This window comes from Amborella trichopoda, chromosome 8, assembly GCF_054954075.1.
Source record: "Amborella trichopoda isolate Santa Cruz 75 chromosome 8, AtrichopodaSantaCruz75HAP2 v2.0, whole genome shotgun sequence".
Classification (NCBI taxonomy): Eukaryota; Viridiplantae; Streptophyta; class Magnoliopsida; order Amborellales; family Amborellaceae; genus Amborella; species Amborella trichopoda.
This window is the reverse complement of record NC_142343.1, coordinates 819,508-835,149: the sequence shown is the minus strand read 5'-3', so window position 1 is coordinate 835,149 and position 15,642 is coordinate 819,508. Positions and strand designations below refer to the sequence as shown.

Below are 15,642 nucleotides of genomic sequence, written 5' to 3'. Positions count from 1 at the left end.
TCTCATCCAGGTCATCTTTGTTCCTGCTAAGTATGTAGAAACACGACTTACCCGATAAAGTATGCCCAAACGCTTCTCTCTCCATGCACACACTAATTCTCTCTCTTCAATCCTGCGTACAGCAATCGCTCTCTCTCGTCTCTCTCTCACTAGGCACAAAACAATCTCTTTCTCTCTCTAGACGATTGAAGACCGCTACCTCCAGAGATCCCTTTGCTGCTCTCAATTGAGAAGCTTCCCTCCTTTGCTCTCTCTCTTTCTCCTTTTTTGTAGCAATTCCACATTTTATTTCTTTCTCTCACCTCTGCAATTAATCCAGGATCTATGGAAGCCCTATCAATCTATTTCGTCCCACTGCAGCTATCAAGCATCTCAATGAACCCTTGAAATTCATTCCTTGGCTCTCTGAAAATAATGAACGATATCACAAACCTAAGGGTTTCCGGTCATTTTATTGACATTTGGACACAAAACTTGAAGAAACTATTGAAATGCACTGTTTTCCTCTGCAAATGATCCAGAACATGGCGAAACCCTAGAAATGGCGACGCAGAGAGTGTGTTTTCCTCTGCAAATGATCCAGAGCATGGCGAAACCCTAGAAATGGAGACACAGAGAGTGGGAGGGGAGAATATTCACTCATGAAGTTCTTGTGCTCATATGGATATGGCTGTACGGACGGAATGTGAGGCGAGCAGCAGTACCGGGAACAGAGGGGAGTCTGTTGTGGTCGATCGTGGGTGGCTTCGAGGATCTTGTGGCTACTGTAAATCGAATAGCCGATCGAGCTTGGCTCATGGTAAGCTCTTCCAATTCTCGATCAAATTTTGGTTTTTCATGTATTTTAGCTGAATTTTTATCATCTTTTTTATCTGATCTCCTCCAGTTCTTCATGGAATTAGCTTTTTTTTTTTGTTAGATGAATATCAATTATCTATGTTTTTGAGTGTTATTTAATTTTTCTGAACTTTTTCATCTGATTCCTGATTAATTTACCGCTGCATCGCCTCTCTGTATATGAAATTGCAATGGTTATAATCCGAAGCTTTCAACTCTCATCAAATTAAATTTATTGTCTTGTAAGTTTCGTTGATCTTTTGTCTTTTCGTTATATTTTTCAAGAATTTTTTTGTGTATGGGTAACTCAGATTATAGCTTATGTAATTGTAACTCCTAGTTCTATTGTGGTTTAAGTGCAATGACTAAATATAAGTTATACAAGGGAAAGAGAATAAGATCGGACTTTTGAAGGCATTGGCATACGTAACTCAAAAATGACTATGATCGGAAAAAGAAAAATCAAACATCGAGGAGATTTTTAAGTTTAGAAAATTCTTAGGCATTCTTATGGTAGAATTAATTTGGTGAGATACAACTCCTTCAATAATTTCTGTGAAAGAAAACTAGATTAGATATGCCTTCATCTTGACGCGATTTGTAACTTATGAACTAGCATTGTGTTCTTTTACAAAAAAATGTGGAAAATACACTTCTGAAAGCTTCGGCTCATTTTACAACAATTTGGAAATTCTATCCTCTTGTGATTCCTGTAGAGAGAAATACTTTTAACTTTTAAGAATGTCATTGTAGTACTTTGGCTAGCTGCAAAAATTGAGAACTCCATGGCTCCATGCTCTACAGATCCCAATAAAACTCAATTTTGGTGACGCCTTTTAGGATGAAAAAATGTGTTGGTTAAGTTTTTTTGGGCAGATCAGTGTGAGATTCAAACCTGGGACCTAGTGTTGTAATTGTTAACATTGTGAGTGTTGGAAAATAGAGGATTAAGGAAGAGATGGCAAAAATTTTTATCTGTCTTGAGGTGCAATTTAATGGTGCTGTCTCAAGGTAGTATATGTTCTTTATCCGAGATTGAACTTAGTGTACAATAAGGATTTTGACAATTCTATTTTTGGGATACAATGAAATAGAGGAATAAAGGATTTCCTACCAGTTCTTTGTGCTAGGATACTAGGAACACTAATAACACGAGAGGAAGACTGATACAAATAAATTTAGAAGAGAGAGAGAGAGAGAATTCAAGTGTATTTACAACGAGAGACTTCTCGCCTTTATATAGAGTTTGTAAGAGGTCCAACCAAAAGGTGGAATGTTAATAACAACTCCTCAGCAAAGAATCGTGTTTCATAGTTAATAGTTGTGTTACTAATCACATTCACTATTTACTATCATGTTGTTTCATGAATTGGAGTTTCAACAGTTATAACTGCAAGGGCAGTTACTGGAAGTTTTCTAATTTTTAACATTAAAAAACACTAACAATCACATAATTTCGTGCTCTTTGGACAATGTGGCCTTTTTATCGGGAAAAGTTATTGCACAGTCCCAAGAACATGTGTGAACGCATATTGCACACACATGGGTATTTGAGCTAAGGGTGCCTCTTCACCGACAAGAGCTTGTGGAGTCCAAAGTGAGCCTCTTTGCTCTTGCCCTTGGACATGCACGTGTGTGCATGCAAGCATCGCATGCTCCACTTGGGAGAGTTTTTCTCAGTTCTACTAACACCAAAGTAGGAAGAGTTTTTCTTGTTGCTCTTGTTTTAAGCAGTCAATGCGTGATTAGAAACATTTTATCTCTCTTTTGAACTCGAATAAATTTATAAAACAAACATAGAACTGAGTACTTTGTGCTAATATTATTTTGAAATTATTCTTCTTATAAAAATACTAACATATAGATATGTTAGTATTTTGTGTAACAATGTACTTAAATTTGTCTCAAAATAATATGAATTAGTTTGAAAATAATATCTGTAATTTTTAAAAAGTATTTTTTGTTGTTCAGAATTTGTTTTGGTGTAGGATCAAAATGATATTTTATAAAAAATTTAGGACTTAGATTGAATTTATGAAAGCTTGTGGACTTAATCAGTATTTTGTAAACTAGAATGTACTATTTTGCTAATAATGCGAACTAGTTTGGTATTTAATAAAAGAAGTAGGATTATTTGTAAATTTAGAGAGTTTCGCTTTTTAGAAAGTGGTGCATTTGTTGAACAAATGGCTGTTGCAATTGGTTATTTTACAATTGTATTTTATTGTTAGAAATAGAATTGGTTATTGTTACGATTATATTTTACTGTTAGAAATAGAAAGGAACATAGTAAAAGCAAGAGTGTGTATGGCTAAAATAGTGGTTGTATTTGTGAAGAAAAGACAATCATACATTGAAGGGGCATGATCCTGAAAGGACATGGTGGTGTACCTCTAATTATGAACTTATATTGAACCGATTGATAAAGTTGTTTTTACTTTGTCTCTCTCACTAATTTAACTCCACTGTCATTTTAACCCCACATATGACATACGTGAATTTTGCTTCCTCTTGATTTTATTTTCCCCTTTGGCTCTTTTTTTGAAGATCCTATTTCTCTCTTGCTACTCTTTGATAAATATAAAAATTTTGGTGTTCTAAGTATAGCTTGCTATTCAAGTACCAGGAATAAGGGGGAAATCTTTTATTTTTGGTTTTCTGTATCGCGTAGAGTTTCTGGGATCCTTACAGGACACTGAACTTAATCCTCCTAGGGGCATAGTTATCAGATGTGGCTTCATCGAAGTGCACTTCGGCATGCTGAGGTGACTAGCCAAGGGCTTCATTGCTTTTTGATGTGGCTGCATAATCTCTTATGCAGCTGCCCTTAATAACTATGAGTTTAGTTATCCTTTTTTTTGGGTGTGTGTGTGTGTGTGCGTGCGTGTGTGTGTGCGTGTGTTTTTTGGTCTTGAACTTTTTGGTTTTGGTGTAGTTGTAAAGTATCGAATATTTGGTTGTATACTATAGTCACTTTCTAATTTGTTTTGATAGTATCATGCTATGCTGGATTTCTTAGTTAAGTTTCTTATTATATTGACATATGCTTTTCTTTCTTATTGAATTCAATGAATGGATTGGATAACTTTATTTTACTGGCTAATGGTGCATTACTTTATCAGCGGCTCAAACAACACATATGTTAGAAACAAATAATAATTAAAATGCCTACTATCAAGTAAATCACATATTTATATAGTTCTTTTTATTCATATATATATATATATATATAAATATTTTAGGGAAATTTTTTTATACTTATTGCCTGCATAGTAAGTAATGTGTCCTTGTCTTTCCCATTGCTTTTGTAGTAATCTGTTACACTGATGAGCACCCGACCTTACCATTTTTGTTGTTGTGGGTGTGTAAGGCCTCCTATTTTTGGTTTTTAATTCTCCAAACTCAAAAAAAAAAAAAAAAACTAAGCACCCGGCTTACATTGTTGCCATTTTTTGCAACTATGTAAATCCTCATTACAATGATAACAAAAGTCAACCATTCTAAAAAGGGATTGTATGCAATGAGACCATTTACCTTTCATACAAGGAGGTCACAGTTACTTATAACCACCCGATGTGAAATCTGATAGCTTGGATGTGTCACAAAGTTCGAAAAGATTTATTTTGAACTTTGAACTTGATCAATGCAATAAATGTAGCCACTCAATTTCACATCCAATGGTCAAGACTAATTGTGATCACCTTATACCAAAGATAAATGGTAACACGATTGTGCCTGCGTTGAGGCGTGCCACTATGTAGTATTTCTTATACAAAATACTAAAATAACTATATGTTAGTATTTTGTAAGAAAATAAATTATTTTATTTCAAAATAATATTAGTATGAAAGTACTATGTATGGTGTATTTTGGATAGGCAATTTTTGCTCTTTTGTCTTATTCAAATTAAAATGAAAGTGGATTTTTTTCACTTCTACATTGGCCTTTTCTTTTTGACAGGTCAAAGTTTACATTGGCCATTTAGAATGAGAATGGCAAGAATATATGAGTCAATTCTGTCGTGTTTGTAGAACAATGGAGAGAGAAAACTCCCATGTGAAGCATGCATTGTGCAAGCATGATATGTGAGGCGAGTGCGTAAGGGGCTCACTTTACACTTCACATTTTTGCATTGGCAAGGAGGTGCCGTTAACTTGAACGCATGTCCATGTGCAGTGCATTTTCATGCTTCTTTTTTGGACCACGCAATAGTTTTTGCCCAACAAAGGGACAATATCATTTAAATTGCATTAAATTAAGTTGTTATCGGTTGTTTTGAATGTTTAAACTCAAATTAGCAGTCATTAACTGCCCTTGCAATTAATGACTGTTGGAGACTCAAATTTTATGAAATAACATAACTCTGAACAATGAATAACTTGCATGCACATACCTGTGCAATTGCTAAGGCGAGGGGACAGGAGGCTCACTTTGCATGTTCGCATCAGTGAAGAGGCCACCTTAACTAAAATGCGTGTGCTGTGTGCATTCACACTGCATGCCTCCTTTTATGGACCAGTCGATAATATTTACCCCACAAAGAAGCAATATTCCAAATAGCGTGAACTGAAGGATGGTACTTTTGAACTTCTCTAATCAAACTAATAGTCATCAACTACCCTTACCATTAATTATTGGTGGACACTCAAATTTGTGAATCAATGTGTCTGTTAATAGTGAATGTGACTATTAAGAGTGCAAACATGCCTCTTCTTTGAAAATTCATGATTCATAGTCACACCTTTTGGTTGGATAGGCTCTTACAAACTCTATATAAAGGTGAAAAAATCTCTCGTTCTTTGTACGCTCTGGTAGATTTGCTATGTCCCTTGTTGTGCATTGAGTTTTATCTTGGATGGGGGGCGGATGCTATTTTGAGGCAATCCAATTAAATTGGCCTTGAAACGGAAAACAATGTTTCACCCTCTCTTCTTAGTTGCTCCCCCTCATCAATCCCGCTATATTCCCTCAGTAACCGGTCATGCCATCACCAGAATCCCAATGTGCTGGTAAATATTAGCTTCTATCTTAGAACATGGTTTAGCAACTTCATGGAAATGGAATCATTTCTTAGAATTCCTTTTCAGTAAAAATACAATGGGATGTATACTACCTAAGGGTATGTTTGACAAAACAGGATTTGAATATTCAGATTGTTAGAAATTTGAATAAAAACCTTGCCTACTTTCTATATAATCTAGATTTTATAATATCTAGATATGTGTTTTTCTGTGGACGTATTGTCCACCAGTATTTCAGAATTTTCATAATTTATAATTTAGGACCATTTGGCCCATAAAATTAAATTTTAATAATTTTTTTAGAGTGATGAATCACGTGGCAAGAAATGCAAGAAACACACGAACAAAGCAACAAATAAATCTGAAAAATACAAATAAAATAAAATAAAATATAATAGTACAATTTATTACGTTTTGAACAGAAAGTAAATAAATTTGTAAAAAAAAAAAAAAAACTTCTAGAAGGATATACAATGAGTCGTTGATTGAAATTTAGCGAGAGAGAAACCAACTCATTGATTTCAAGAGAAAGAAAACTGTTAAATAACGAAGTAGAGAGATGTAAAAATAAAGAATCCCATCATAAAAAACCCATTTCTTGAATCCCCAAAAAAAGTAATGAGCCATTGTTTTCTCTCTCTTCGCCTTTGGGTCCATTTCACTACCTTCCATAAAGGGCTCAAGACGAAAAGGTTTGGTTTGGTTTTATTCTTCTCTCTCTAGACGAAAAGGTTTGGTTTTATGGAGACATGGGGGATGCCACGAAGGTGTTTAATGCGATGATTCATGGAGATATGGTCTCTTGGAATGCACTGATGTGGGTTTATGCCCATCATGGCCGTGCACTTAAGGCCATCCTGCTATTTGAAAATATGAAAGAATCAAAGGTTTTACCACCGCATATAATCTTTATCTCTGTTCTCTCAGCCTGTAACAATGGGGACTTAGTGGATTAGGCCTGTGAATTCTTTGATTCCATGACCAAAGAACATGGAAAGTTACAGGAAGCCATGCCCATTATCCAGACCATGCCAATTGAGCCGGAAAGTTACAGGAAGCCATGCCAAAACGAAAAGGTTTGGTTTTATGGAGACATGGGGGATGCCACGAAGGTGTTTAATGCGATGATTCATGGAGATATGGTCTCTTGGAATGCACTGATGTGGGGTTATGCCCATCATGGCCGTGCACTTAAGGCCATCCTGCTATTTGAAAATATGAAAGAATCAAAGGTTTTACCACCGCATATAATCTTTATCTCTGTTCTCTCAGCCTGTAACAATGGGGACTTAGTGGATTAGGCCTGTGAATTCTTTGATTCCATGACCAAAGAACATGGAAAGTTACAGGAAGCCATGCCCATTATCCAGACCATGCCAATTGAGCCGGGTAGAGCCGTTTGGGGAGCTGTGCTCAGTGCTTGTAGAATTCATGGTGATATCAAATTAGCTGAATCGGCTTCACAGGAACTGTTAAAACTCAAACCCCGAGAGTTCAACCCCGTTTATTTTGCTCTCTAATTTGCACGCAGATTCAGGGAGGTGGTGTGAGGCAATTAAAGTGAGCAACAATATGGAGACAGCTAGAGTGAGAAAGCAACATAGTTATAGCTGGTTCAGTTGCAGAGCCAAGTTGCGGCTTTGTGGTTGGGACCAAGGGTATTCTCAAGCAGAAGACATCTATGGCGCTATTGAAAGTTTTTTTTTTTCTGTGTGTTGTTTTCTTCTTTTCTTGATAAAGAGAAGCATCAAAAGAGTAGGGTTATGCAACTTTTTATTTTGGGGATAGCGTGAAAGAGAGGGTACCTGCTGAGAGACAAAAAGATAGAGACGAGTGCATGAGCTAAAGAGAGAGACATGCAACAATTTTGACGGAGAAATTGAATCGCGCAAAATTCAACTCCAAGTTGGATTATTGGGGATTCAGATATTTAGGGGCTATTTGAATCGTAGAATATGTGATTTTGCCCTATCAAACATGGCATGTGAACTCGTCAAATTAAAATCATTATAGATTCTATATTATACAAGAATATTAGGATATTAGGGTGCTATCAAACAGACCCTAAGTTAGGTAAATTGGGTATTAGAATGGCCAACAGGGCTTTCCCTGAATCCCTTATGTAACTTGTCCCTCTGGTCTTTGCAATTCCTTGTCTTGTCAAAATCTTTGTGTGGTTTCAATTACATTTTTGTGCATTGTCCTTTTATCTTTTATATTTTTTATTTTTTATATACTTAAAAGGTGTGTCCAAAATTGCAAATCACCAGTCTATCATTTAGTTGAACTGTGATGTTAGTGTCCTGCTTTGTGCTTCGATAATCGTGGGTACAATTATCTTTTTCCTTATTTGTGCGTAACACTCAGAGGGGTGTGCATCTTTCTATGGAAGGTGTGTTATTGAAAATTTAGCAATGGAGACAGTGACTGCTGCTATATGGAGGTCATAATTGTGATGTATATATTGATTACTAACTTTGTTCTTTGGTAGGTATGGGGGCTCGCAGCATTACAGTGGATGACTACCAAGGTATGTAATTACAATAAACATATTTTAACGAATTATGCTTTATCGAACACTGAGTAGATTTACTACATTTTAGCATGCTCAATCTAGCCTAATTGCAACTGAAATGGCCATCTTAGATTGAGCATAATTGCACTTGCTTTCTGGTTTGACAACCTCCCATTTCACATATACTATTTTCCACTATATTGATCTTAGCTGCCGGATTCTCCTTTAGGATTCTCCCAAGAGTTGGTGATTTCTAGCCAATATCTATTGTTAATTCCTTCGATCGAGAATAAGAGCCTTCAGCAGCCTTCTTATCCATCAATTCTGTGATGCGGTGAATGTGGTTAACATCTGCTTATGTTTGATCTCAGAACTTCTTGACCGTGGCTGGAGGAGATCTGGATCTTTTATTTACAAACCCGAGATGGAAAAAACATGCTGTCCATTATATACAATCCGTCTTAAGGTGGATGATTTTGTGCCCTCGAAGGAGCAAATTCGCGTTTCTCGGAGAATGCAAAGGTACCTTAATTATTTTATTTCCCTGAGATGCCTTGTTAGGGTCATTGATATATGCTCCATTACATTGTATATCACTTATAAAATGATATGTTTTGTAGAACCGGATTGCATGTTGATGTTAACTGACCTTGGAAAACATTTCAAGCAGTAAACCTTATATGTATTCTGTAACAGGTATTTAGATGGGACACTTGGTTTGAAGAAATCAGACAAGTCTCAGAATGAGGAGCAAGATTCTTCTCAGGGCTCATGCAGCCTTACTTGTCACATGTCCACAAGCCAGGGGTCTCAAAACTTGGTCCAAAAGGTGTCTTTTTCTTCTTCTGATTGCAAAGAAGTGAATGAGGCACCCATGGAGACGAAGGATTTATCTGCCCAAATCGACAATGCTCTAAAGGCATGCATAGAGACTGATGAATTGGCTGCCCTTATGGATTTGCCTTCTGCTTGTGTCAAACGAGTTAACCCACAAACCAAAAGGAAGCTCAGAGAATTGTCGGGAAATTTGTTGTACACCAGCAACATTGCTTTTCAGTTTGCAGCAGCCTTAAGGCGGTTACAATCAGCTGACAAAAAATCTCAAGAACTTGAGGAAGTGAAAGATGGTGTCAATGCAGGGGAAAAACCAAAGATTCTTTCTCCTCGGGAAATAGCAGAAAAGGTGGCATACTCTTTAAACCAACAGGGAGGCATTGCTGATATCTCTATTGAAGCTTGCAATGGGCACCTTAATTTTTTCTCTCTTACTAAAGAAAAACGATCGGATGAGCTTCCTGTCAAGGGAACTAGAGCAAAAACCAATAGCTCGTTGAATAAAAATAAGTCCCCCCCCTTCAAGAAGCGAAGGCTTGAGATCCGTATGAAGCGATCATGCTTTGACCCTGAAGAATATGCTCTGTATAGAAGATACCAAATTAAGGTGCATAATGAGAAACCAGAGCAGGTCAAGGAAAGCTCATACAGGAGGTTCTTGGTGGACACTCCTCTTGTGTTTGTTCCCCATTCAAATGATAGAACAGTTCCCCCATGTGGCTTTGGTTCTTTCCATCAGCAATATGTGATTGATGGGAAGCTGGTTGCAGTTGGTGTGGTGGATATCCTTCCAAGATGCTTGTCTAGTAAATATTTGTTTTGGGATCCAGACCTTGCTTTTCTCTCTCTAGGAAAGTATTCTGCTCTTCAGGAAATAAATTGGGTGAAGGAGGCACAGAGGCACTGCCCTAGCCTGCAATACTACTATCTCGGCTATTATATTCACTCCTGCCCTAAGATGAGATATAAGGCAGCATATTGCCCCTCTGAGCTTTTATGTCCCCTTCGTTACGGGCAAGTACTCATTTGTTTGCTGTATTTATCTTCTTATCCGCTTCTTCTTCTTCTTCTTCTATTTTTCTTTTGTTCTTTCTTTCTTTCTTGGTGGTTGTTTACTTTCAACTCCATCATATTGGCATGCATATTCCTAATTTATAAAGGGTCACTATTGATCTCTGAGCTTGAATGCTAAATATTTACGTGCAGACAAATTGTTCACTTGAATAAAGCCCTGAACTTGAATTTTTTAAGTTAAAAACTTCATGCATGAAACTCTGCAGTGACTAATATCCTTGTGTAAAATTCATACTTTTGAATGATAATTCCTTATTAATCATTATAAAATGGACAGCTTGAGAATGTATTTTATTGAATGATACATTGTGGACATGGTCATAGTATAAAACGTATATGAATGTTTGGCCGCATTACCCTTTCTTTCCACGTAATATAATGAACCACAATATTGTGACACTAGAAAACCTTATTGTTTATGCCAAAAGATTTTATACTCCCTGGGAGTTTTATACTCCGTGGGAGTATACTGTCCATTTACTCCCTCGGGTAACACCCAACCTAGTATTACCTTTAGGACCCAAATTTTGGGGATGTAACATCTTCAAGCCATAGGCTAATCATAACTTAAAAATTTCCTAATTGCACTCGCTACGCACTTGAAAACAATAAACAATGATGTCTCACAACTGAACAAAGACCATCCACTTTTTAGAGAGTGAGATCTAAGTGTTAGAAAACTCAAAATTTAATTTTTTTTCTTTTGGAAATAATATCTAGTCGTACTCAAGTGATTCCCAAAAGTGAGACAGAAATCACGAGTGAAGGGAATGAAAGAACCATACAATTGGCACCTCACAGTAACTGAGGTCCTACATACTATCTCTCTATCTTTCATAGAGATGAGATTCTTGCCTTGGTGATTATGTTATGAGGGCCACAGTACCAACATCCAAAGGTCAAATTCCAAAATATCGACCTCCTAAAAAAGTATAAAAAGATACGAAGTGCATCTTTCCTCATCTTTGCCTGAACTTCTGCAGAGAGCCCTGACCACATTTGGCATTTGGGGTTTTACTGCCAACATTTTTCAGGTTATTTTCGTAATCTCAGTTTATATATTTTGAGGTTATTTATTTTATCTGAATTTATATACTTACAGGTGGGTGCCATTTCACATTGCAAAGCCACTGCTTGATAAGAAACCATATGTTGTCCTCTCGGACTACAAGACTTTGGCAGCTGAAGACCCCAAAAGCTCAACGGAACCACAACAATGCGAACAACCCAGCGCTGAAGATCAGAGTGAGGTTCTCCATGATGATGATGACGATGACGATGACAATGATGAGGGAGAAGAAATGGATCTTGATATGGATGAGTGGGACACAGGCCCAGATGATGATTCAGAAAGCAACAATATGTCATTGCCCGATGAGCTGCTTAATGTGGATGTTGATAAGATTATGATAGCATTGAATGGCTCTCGTGTCCGCTTCAAGGTACATTTATTTTGTCTCTCTGTTTCTACTTGACCAATGTAATAAAGATCTGATTGAATTGGCTGGCTGGTCTGACTGGTCGTACTGGGAACCAGCCTTGGAATTGGTCTGGTCTGATCACTGAACTTGCATTAAGTCAAAACTGATTTGTACTGTCAGTCCAACAAATTGGACTGGTTGGACTAGCTGGTTCAAACTGGTATTGACCAGTTCAGACCGATATTTGATCATTTTTCATATTTGTTATCCATATTTTCTAGACTGGTCTAACCGGTGAACTGGCCAGTCTAACCGGTGTGCACCTGATTGTTACCCTCCTCAGTTTGATGATCAACCCTTTCCTGATAAAATTGCTATTTGTGTGTAGTTACATGTCTCATTTTGGGGTATCAGTTGAGGTCAATTGTTTAAAAATCGGCGAGTCGCAACGGACTCGTCCGAGTCGGCATGGGAATCAGTAACCCTGTGCTGATTACATCGTAAAACCCGGAACCGCTCAGTTCTAGATCAGAACCGGCGGTTCTGAACTATAAACCGCCTATAGACGGCGCAAACCGGGGAGAACCGGTCACATGACATAACTTTTTATCGGTTCTCTCCGGTTCTCAGTCACACATGGCAAGCCTCAAAACTTAGTCGCACGTGGCAAGCCTTCAACCCCACAGCATCGCAGCCCCGCGTTTTCACGCATGCATGTAACAAAGCACAACGAAACTATTTATATCACACACTTTTATACTCATTCTTGGATGTGGGATAATTCCCACAAGGTCCATTAAATTAAAATAGACATTGAATAACTATTATTAATATTCAAAGCTATTACACTTGCCACAACGTGGCTTTATGGTTATTGCTTCTTTGTTGAAGGATGCCTCAGGTTCGAACCCCATATTGCTTCTTTGTTGAAGGACGCCTCAGGTTCGAACCCCAACTCTGGCGCGCTACATTATTTTATTTTTGTATACATTATTTTATTTTCGTTGTAAAAAAAATAAAAAATAAGCAGAAAATAATGTTGTTAAAAAAAAAAAAATTCCATTTGAAATTCTATCTTTCTATTAACAATCTTTTTTACTAAATTTATTTTAGAATCTAAAAAATTAAAATTTTGAAAAATTGAAGTGTTATTTCAAAAATTGATATGCATTCAAATAATTTCTATATTGATAACCAAATTTTTATTTTATTTATTAACTTTTGCATTATAAATCATGTAATGTACTATTTTTCTTACAGTTGTCAATAATACATTTTAAATTAGATGATATTATAAAATATTTTGGATTTGTTATTGTTTGTATAGTAAAATAATTATAAAATGTTGACCAACAATTTTAATTTCAGTATATAATATTATAGTTAGTTAGGTTGTAATAATTTTGGATTATAATTAGGTTGTAATAATTTGGGTTTTTTTAGCGAATTAGGGTTTTCCGCCAATTTGAGATTTTAGTGGCCGTTTTTTCATCGATTTAGTCTACTCTTTATTGTAGTCTATGTATGATTGATATACTTTATCACTGATAATTCTATGATTTTTCTTTTGTGTGATGTAAATTTAATGGTTAACATAAGTTTATACAGGGAAAGAACGTCTCAATATTTACAAATTGATGAAAAAAATGAAAGTTAACAATATAGTAGCCTCGTTTCTTATTGGATTTCTAAAAGACAACATTTATAATAAATTTTAATAATTTTAATAATTTTTTTGGATTTTTTTAAAGCTTAATCCAATTGAGTCAGACGATTCCCGATCCGGATCGTCGATTCACCGATCCGGATGAAGTTTTGGAGTGCCTGGTCCGGGGCACCGATCCGTTTTTTAAATCATTGGTTGAGGGTATTGCTCGCTTTACTCCCGAAAAATCCTTGGGAAATTAGAAAAGAATACACCCAATAGGGAAAAGTTTAAAAGAGAAAAAGCAGAAAGAAAATAAAAAATTTATAATTTAGGTGTACATAAACTTAGGCTTTTGTTCTGATTTCTATTAACTTCTCACTTTGCTATAACATCTCACTAACCTTTCCCATATAAAATTCAGTGAAATTATAAAAAATAATTGAAGGGGAAAATCTGGGCTTTATAATGAGTATCAGTTTTTTATTTTAGATTCTTGTGATATTATTGTCGGATTTTTTCTTCTTCATAATGGTTACTTGTCGCCTACAGCAGTTCAGTGACGTGGCACTTCCATGGATGAAATTTTCAAGCATTTTCTTATTGATGACCATATTCATTATATTTTGGGGAATCTCTGTGCATGAGAGAGAGAGAGAGTGTGTGTAGAAGCTCTAAAAGTGACTAGAAAGTTAATCGACTTGCAAACAGGGCATGTTCTACCATGTATCATCTCTGATCTTTTTTTTCTTCTTGAATACGATAAACTTGATAGCTTGCTGTCGAGATTAAGTCATTGACATGTACTATTAATGGTTGATTATTGGATTGAAGGATTTTAAAGAAGACAGTCCAATTGAAAGGAGGCATATTGCTGTTTTGGAATTGCAGTTGCAGAGGTATGCTAAAGCTGTGGGCCGCACAGCTTCAGAACACATGGTCTATTCCCTTGGATAGCGCTTTCTCTCTCTCAGCATGCGCATTGTGTAAGCATTTGAGTTCTCTGTCCACTCTCTCTCTCCGCATTCTCACTGAATGTAAGCATTTGAGTTCTCTGTCGTCTCTCTCTTTATCTCTCATTTGTGCCTATTTAAGTGTTTCTAATGAATTTTCCTTGATCTGTACTAAAATTTGACTTGGCTTCCATTTCCCTTCTTTTGCTGGTTCTGTCTCTGAGTCTTGGATAAAAGTGAGCTTCTTGAATAAAATTATTTTGTTCTTACATGAATCTCAATTGTAAAGTAACTTATACTCTTTCTCTCTCTCTCTGTTTGGTAAAATTCTTTTTAGAGTTTTGGAATTAGGGAAATTAAAATTTTCAAAATAAGAGTGATCTGTGACTTCTTTGTACTATATAAGCGAATGGTCTTTTTATAGTTTATATACATGAATATCAAAGTTTCCAAAACTCTCTCTCTATGCAATGAACGGTTTCAGGCCTCCACCTTTTCCAAGGTTGCAACAAGCACTTTCTCATTGAGCCAAGAGGTTTAATGTGCAACCCCTATCTCTCTTTTTCTTTTTGGCTTCATGACAAGCAATGATTATTAATTTTTCATGTATGAATAGAATTAAGCTACTTGGAGTATTCCTGAACTAACACTCATAATGTCCTTGCCTTTTTAACACAAAAATTCATAAAGCCATGGATCCTTTTGTCATTGAGGGGTGGAATAGGTATCTTCAAATAACAATATTTTATTTGAAAGTATTATTGCTATATGTAGATGATGTCATACCATGTATGAATAACTTCCAATAATATTATATGGAGGTGTTTATACCATAAAAGTGATGTGCACCCCAAAAACCCATGGAAAAAAGTTATTTCGACATTAGAAACCTACTAATTAAACATCTCGTCTTAGGAATAATAATAAAATAATACATCTTGTAACACATTATCTGAGCAGCCGTCCATTTTATAAATTTTCGAGTGTTTATTCGATCTACACCAACTTTTAGAGCTATAAATGTCATAATTAAGAGCGGGCATAAATTTTTTGGCCAATTGTAAGAATTTCTAACATTGGAATTGCATCCTTCATAATAATTTGAAGGTCCCAATTACTTTGATACCTTTTATAAATAAGGGTGCGGTTTCTATAAGGTTGCAACCTTAAACAATCCAATTTAGTTGTACTTTAAAATTTTATCATAACATGTAATTTTGTTGTAAAAAATTCTTAATATTATCTTAAAATCTATTTTTTACCTAATTAGAAAATTTAAAAATTAAAAAATGGTTAAAATAAAGTAGATATATAAATATATGAAAATCTTAAAAATGTACGG

The 15,642-nt window shown here is 35.8% G+C and overlaps 1 protein-coding gene across 7 annotated transcripts; it reads left to right on the top strand.

The window, feature by feature from the left end:
- Positions 1 to 215: 215 nt before the first annotated feature.
- On the top strand, positions 216 to 14,569 carry LOC18437929 (arginyl-tRNA--protein transferase 2). 7 transcript variants are annotated; one of them, XM_011626450.3, is made up of 6 exons: positions 216 to 799; positions 8,350 to 8,388; positions 8,745 to 8,895; positions 9,070 to 10,221; positions 11,384 to 11,723; positions 14,239 to 14,569. In XM_011626450.3, the coding sequence occupies exons 1-6, from the start codon at positions 661 to 663 to the stop codon at positions 14,302 to 14,304; spliced, it is 1,887 nt and encodes a 628-aa protein (XP_011624752.1). In that variant the 5' UTR covers positions 216 to 660; the 3' UTR covers positions 14,305 to 14,569. The 7 variants fall into 7 exon arrangements, with proteins under 7 accessions (XP_011624752.1, XP_006848190.2, XP_020525345.1 ...); XM_006848127.4 differs by having other exon boundaries at positions 14,182 to 14,569; XM_020669686.2 differs by having other exon boundaries at positions 13,903 to 14,569.
- Positions 14,570 to 15,642: the final 1,073 nt, after the last annotated feature.

Bases quoted from the DNA above. Each gene is read 5' to 3' on its own strand.
- LOC18437929 (XM_006848127.4), top strand. From the start codon at position 661: ATGGATATGGCTGTACGGACGGAATGTGAGGCGAGCAGCAGTACCGGG. The intron at 10,222-11,383 runs GCAAGTACTCAT...ATATACTTACAG, and splicing joins TTATGTCCCCTTCGTTACGG to GTGGGTGCCATTTCACATTG. The intron at 11,724-14,181 runs GTACATTTATTT...ATTGGATTGAAG, and splicing joins GCTCTCGTGTCCGCTTCAAG to GATTTTAAAGAAGACAGTCC.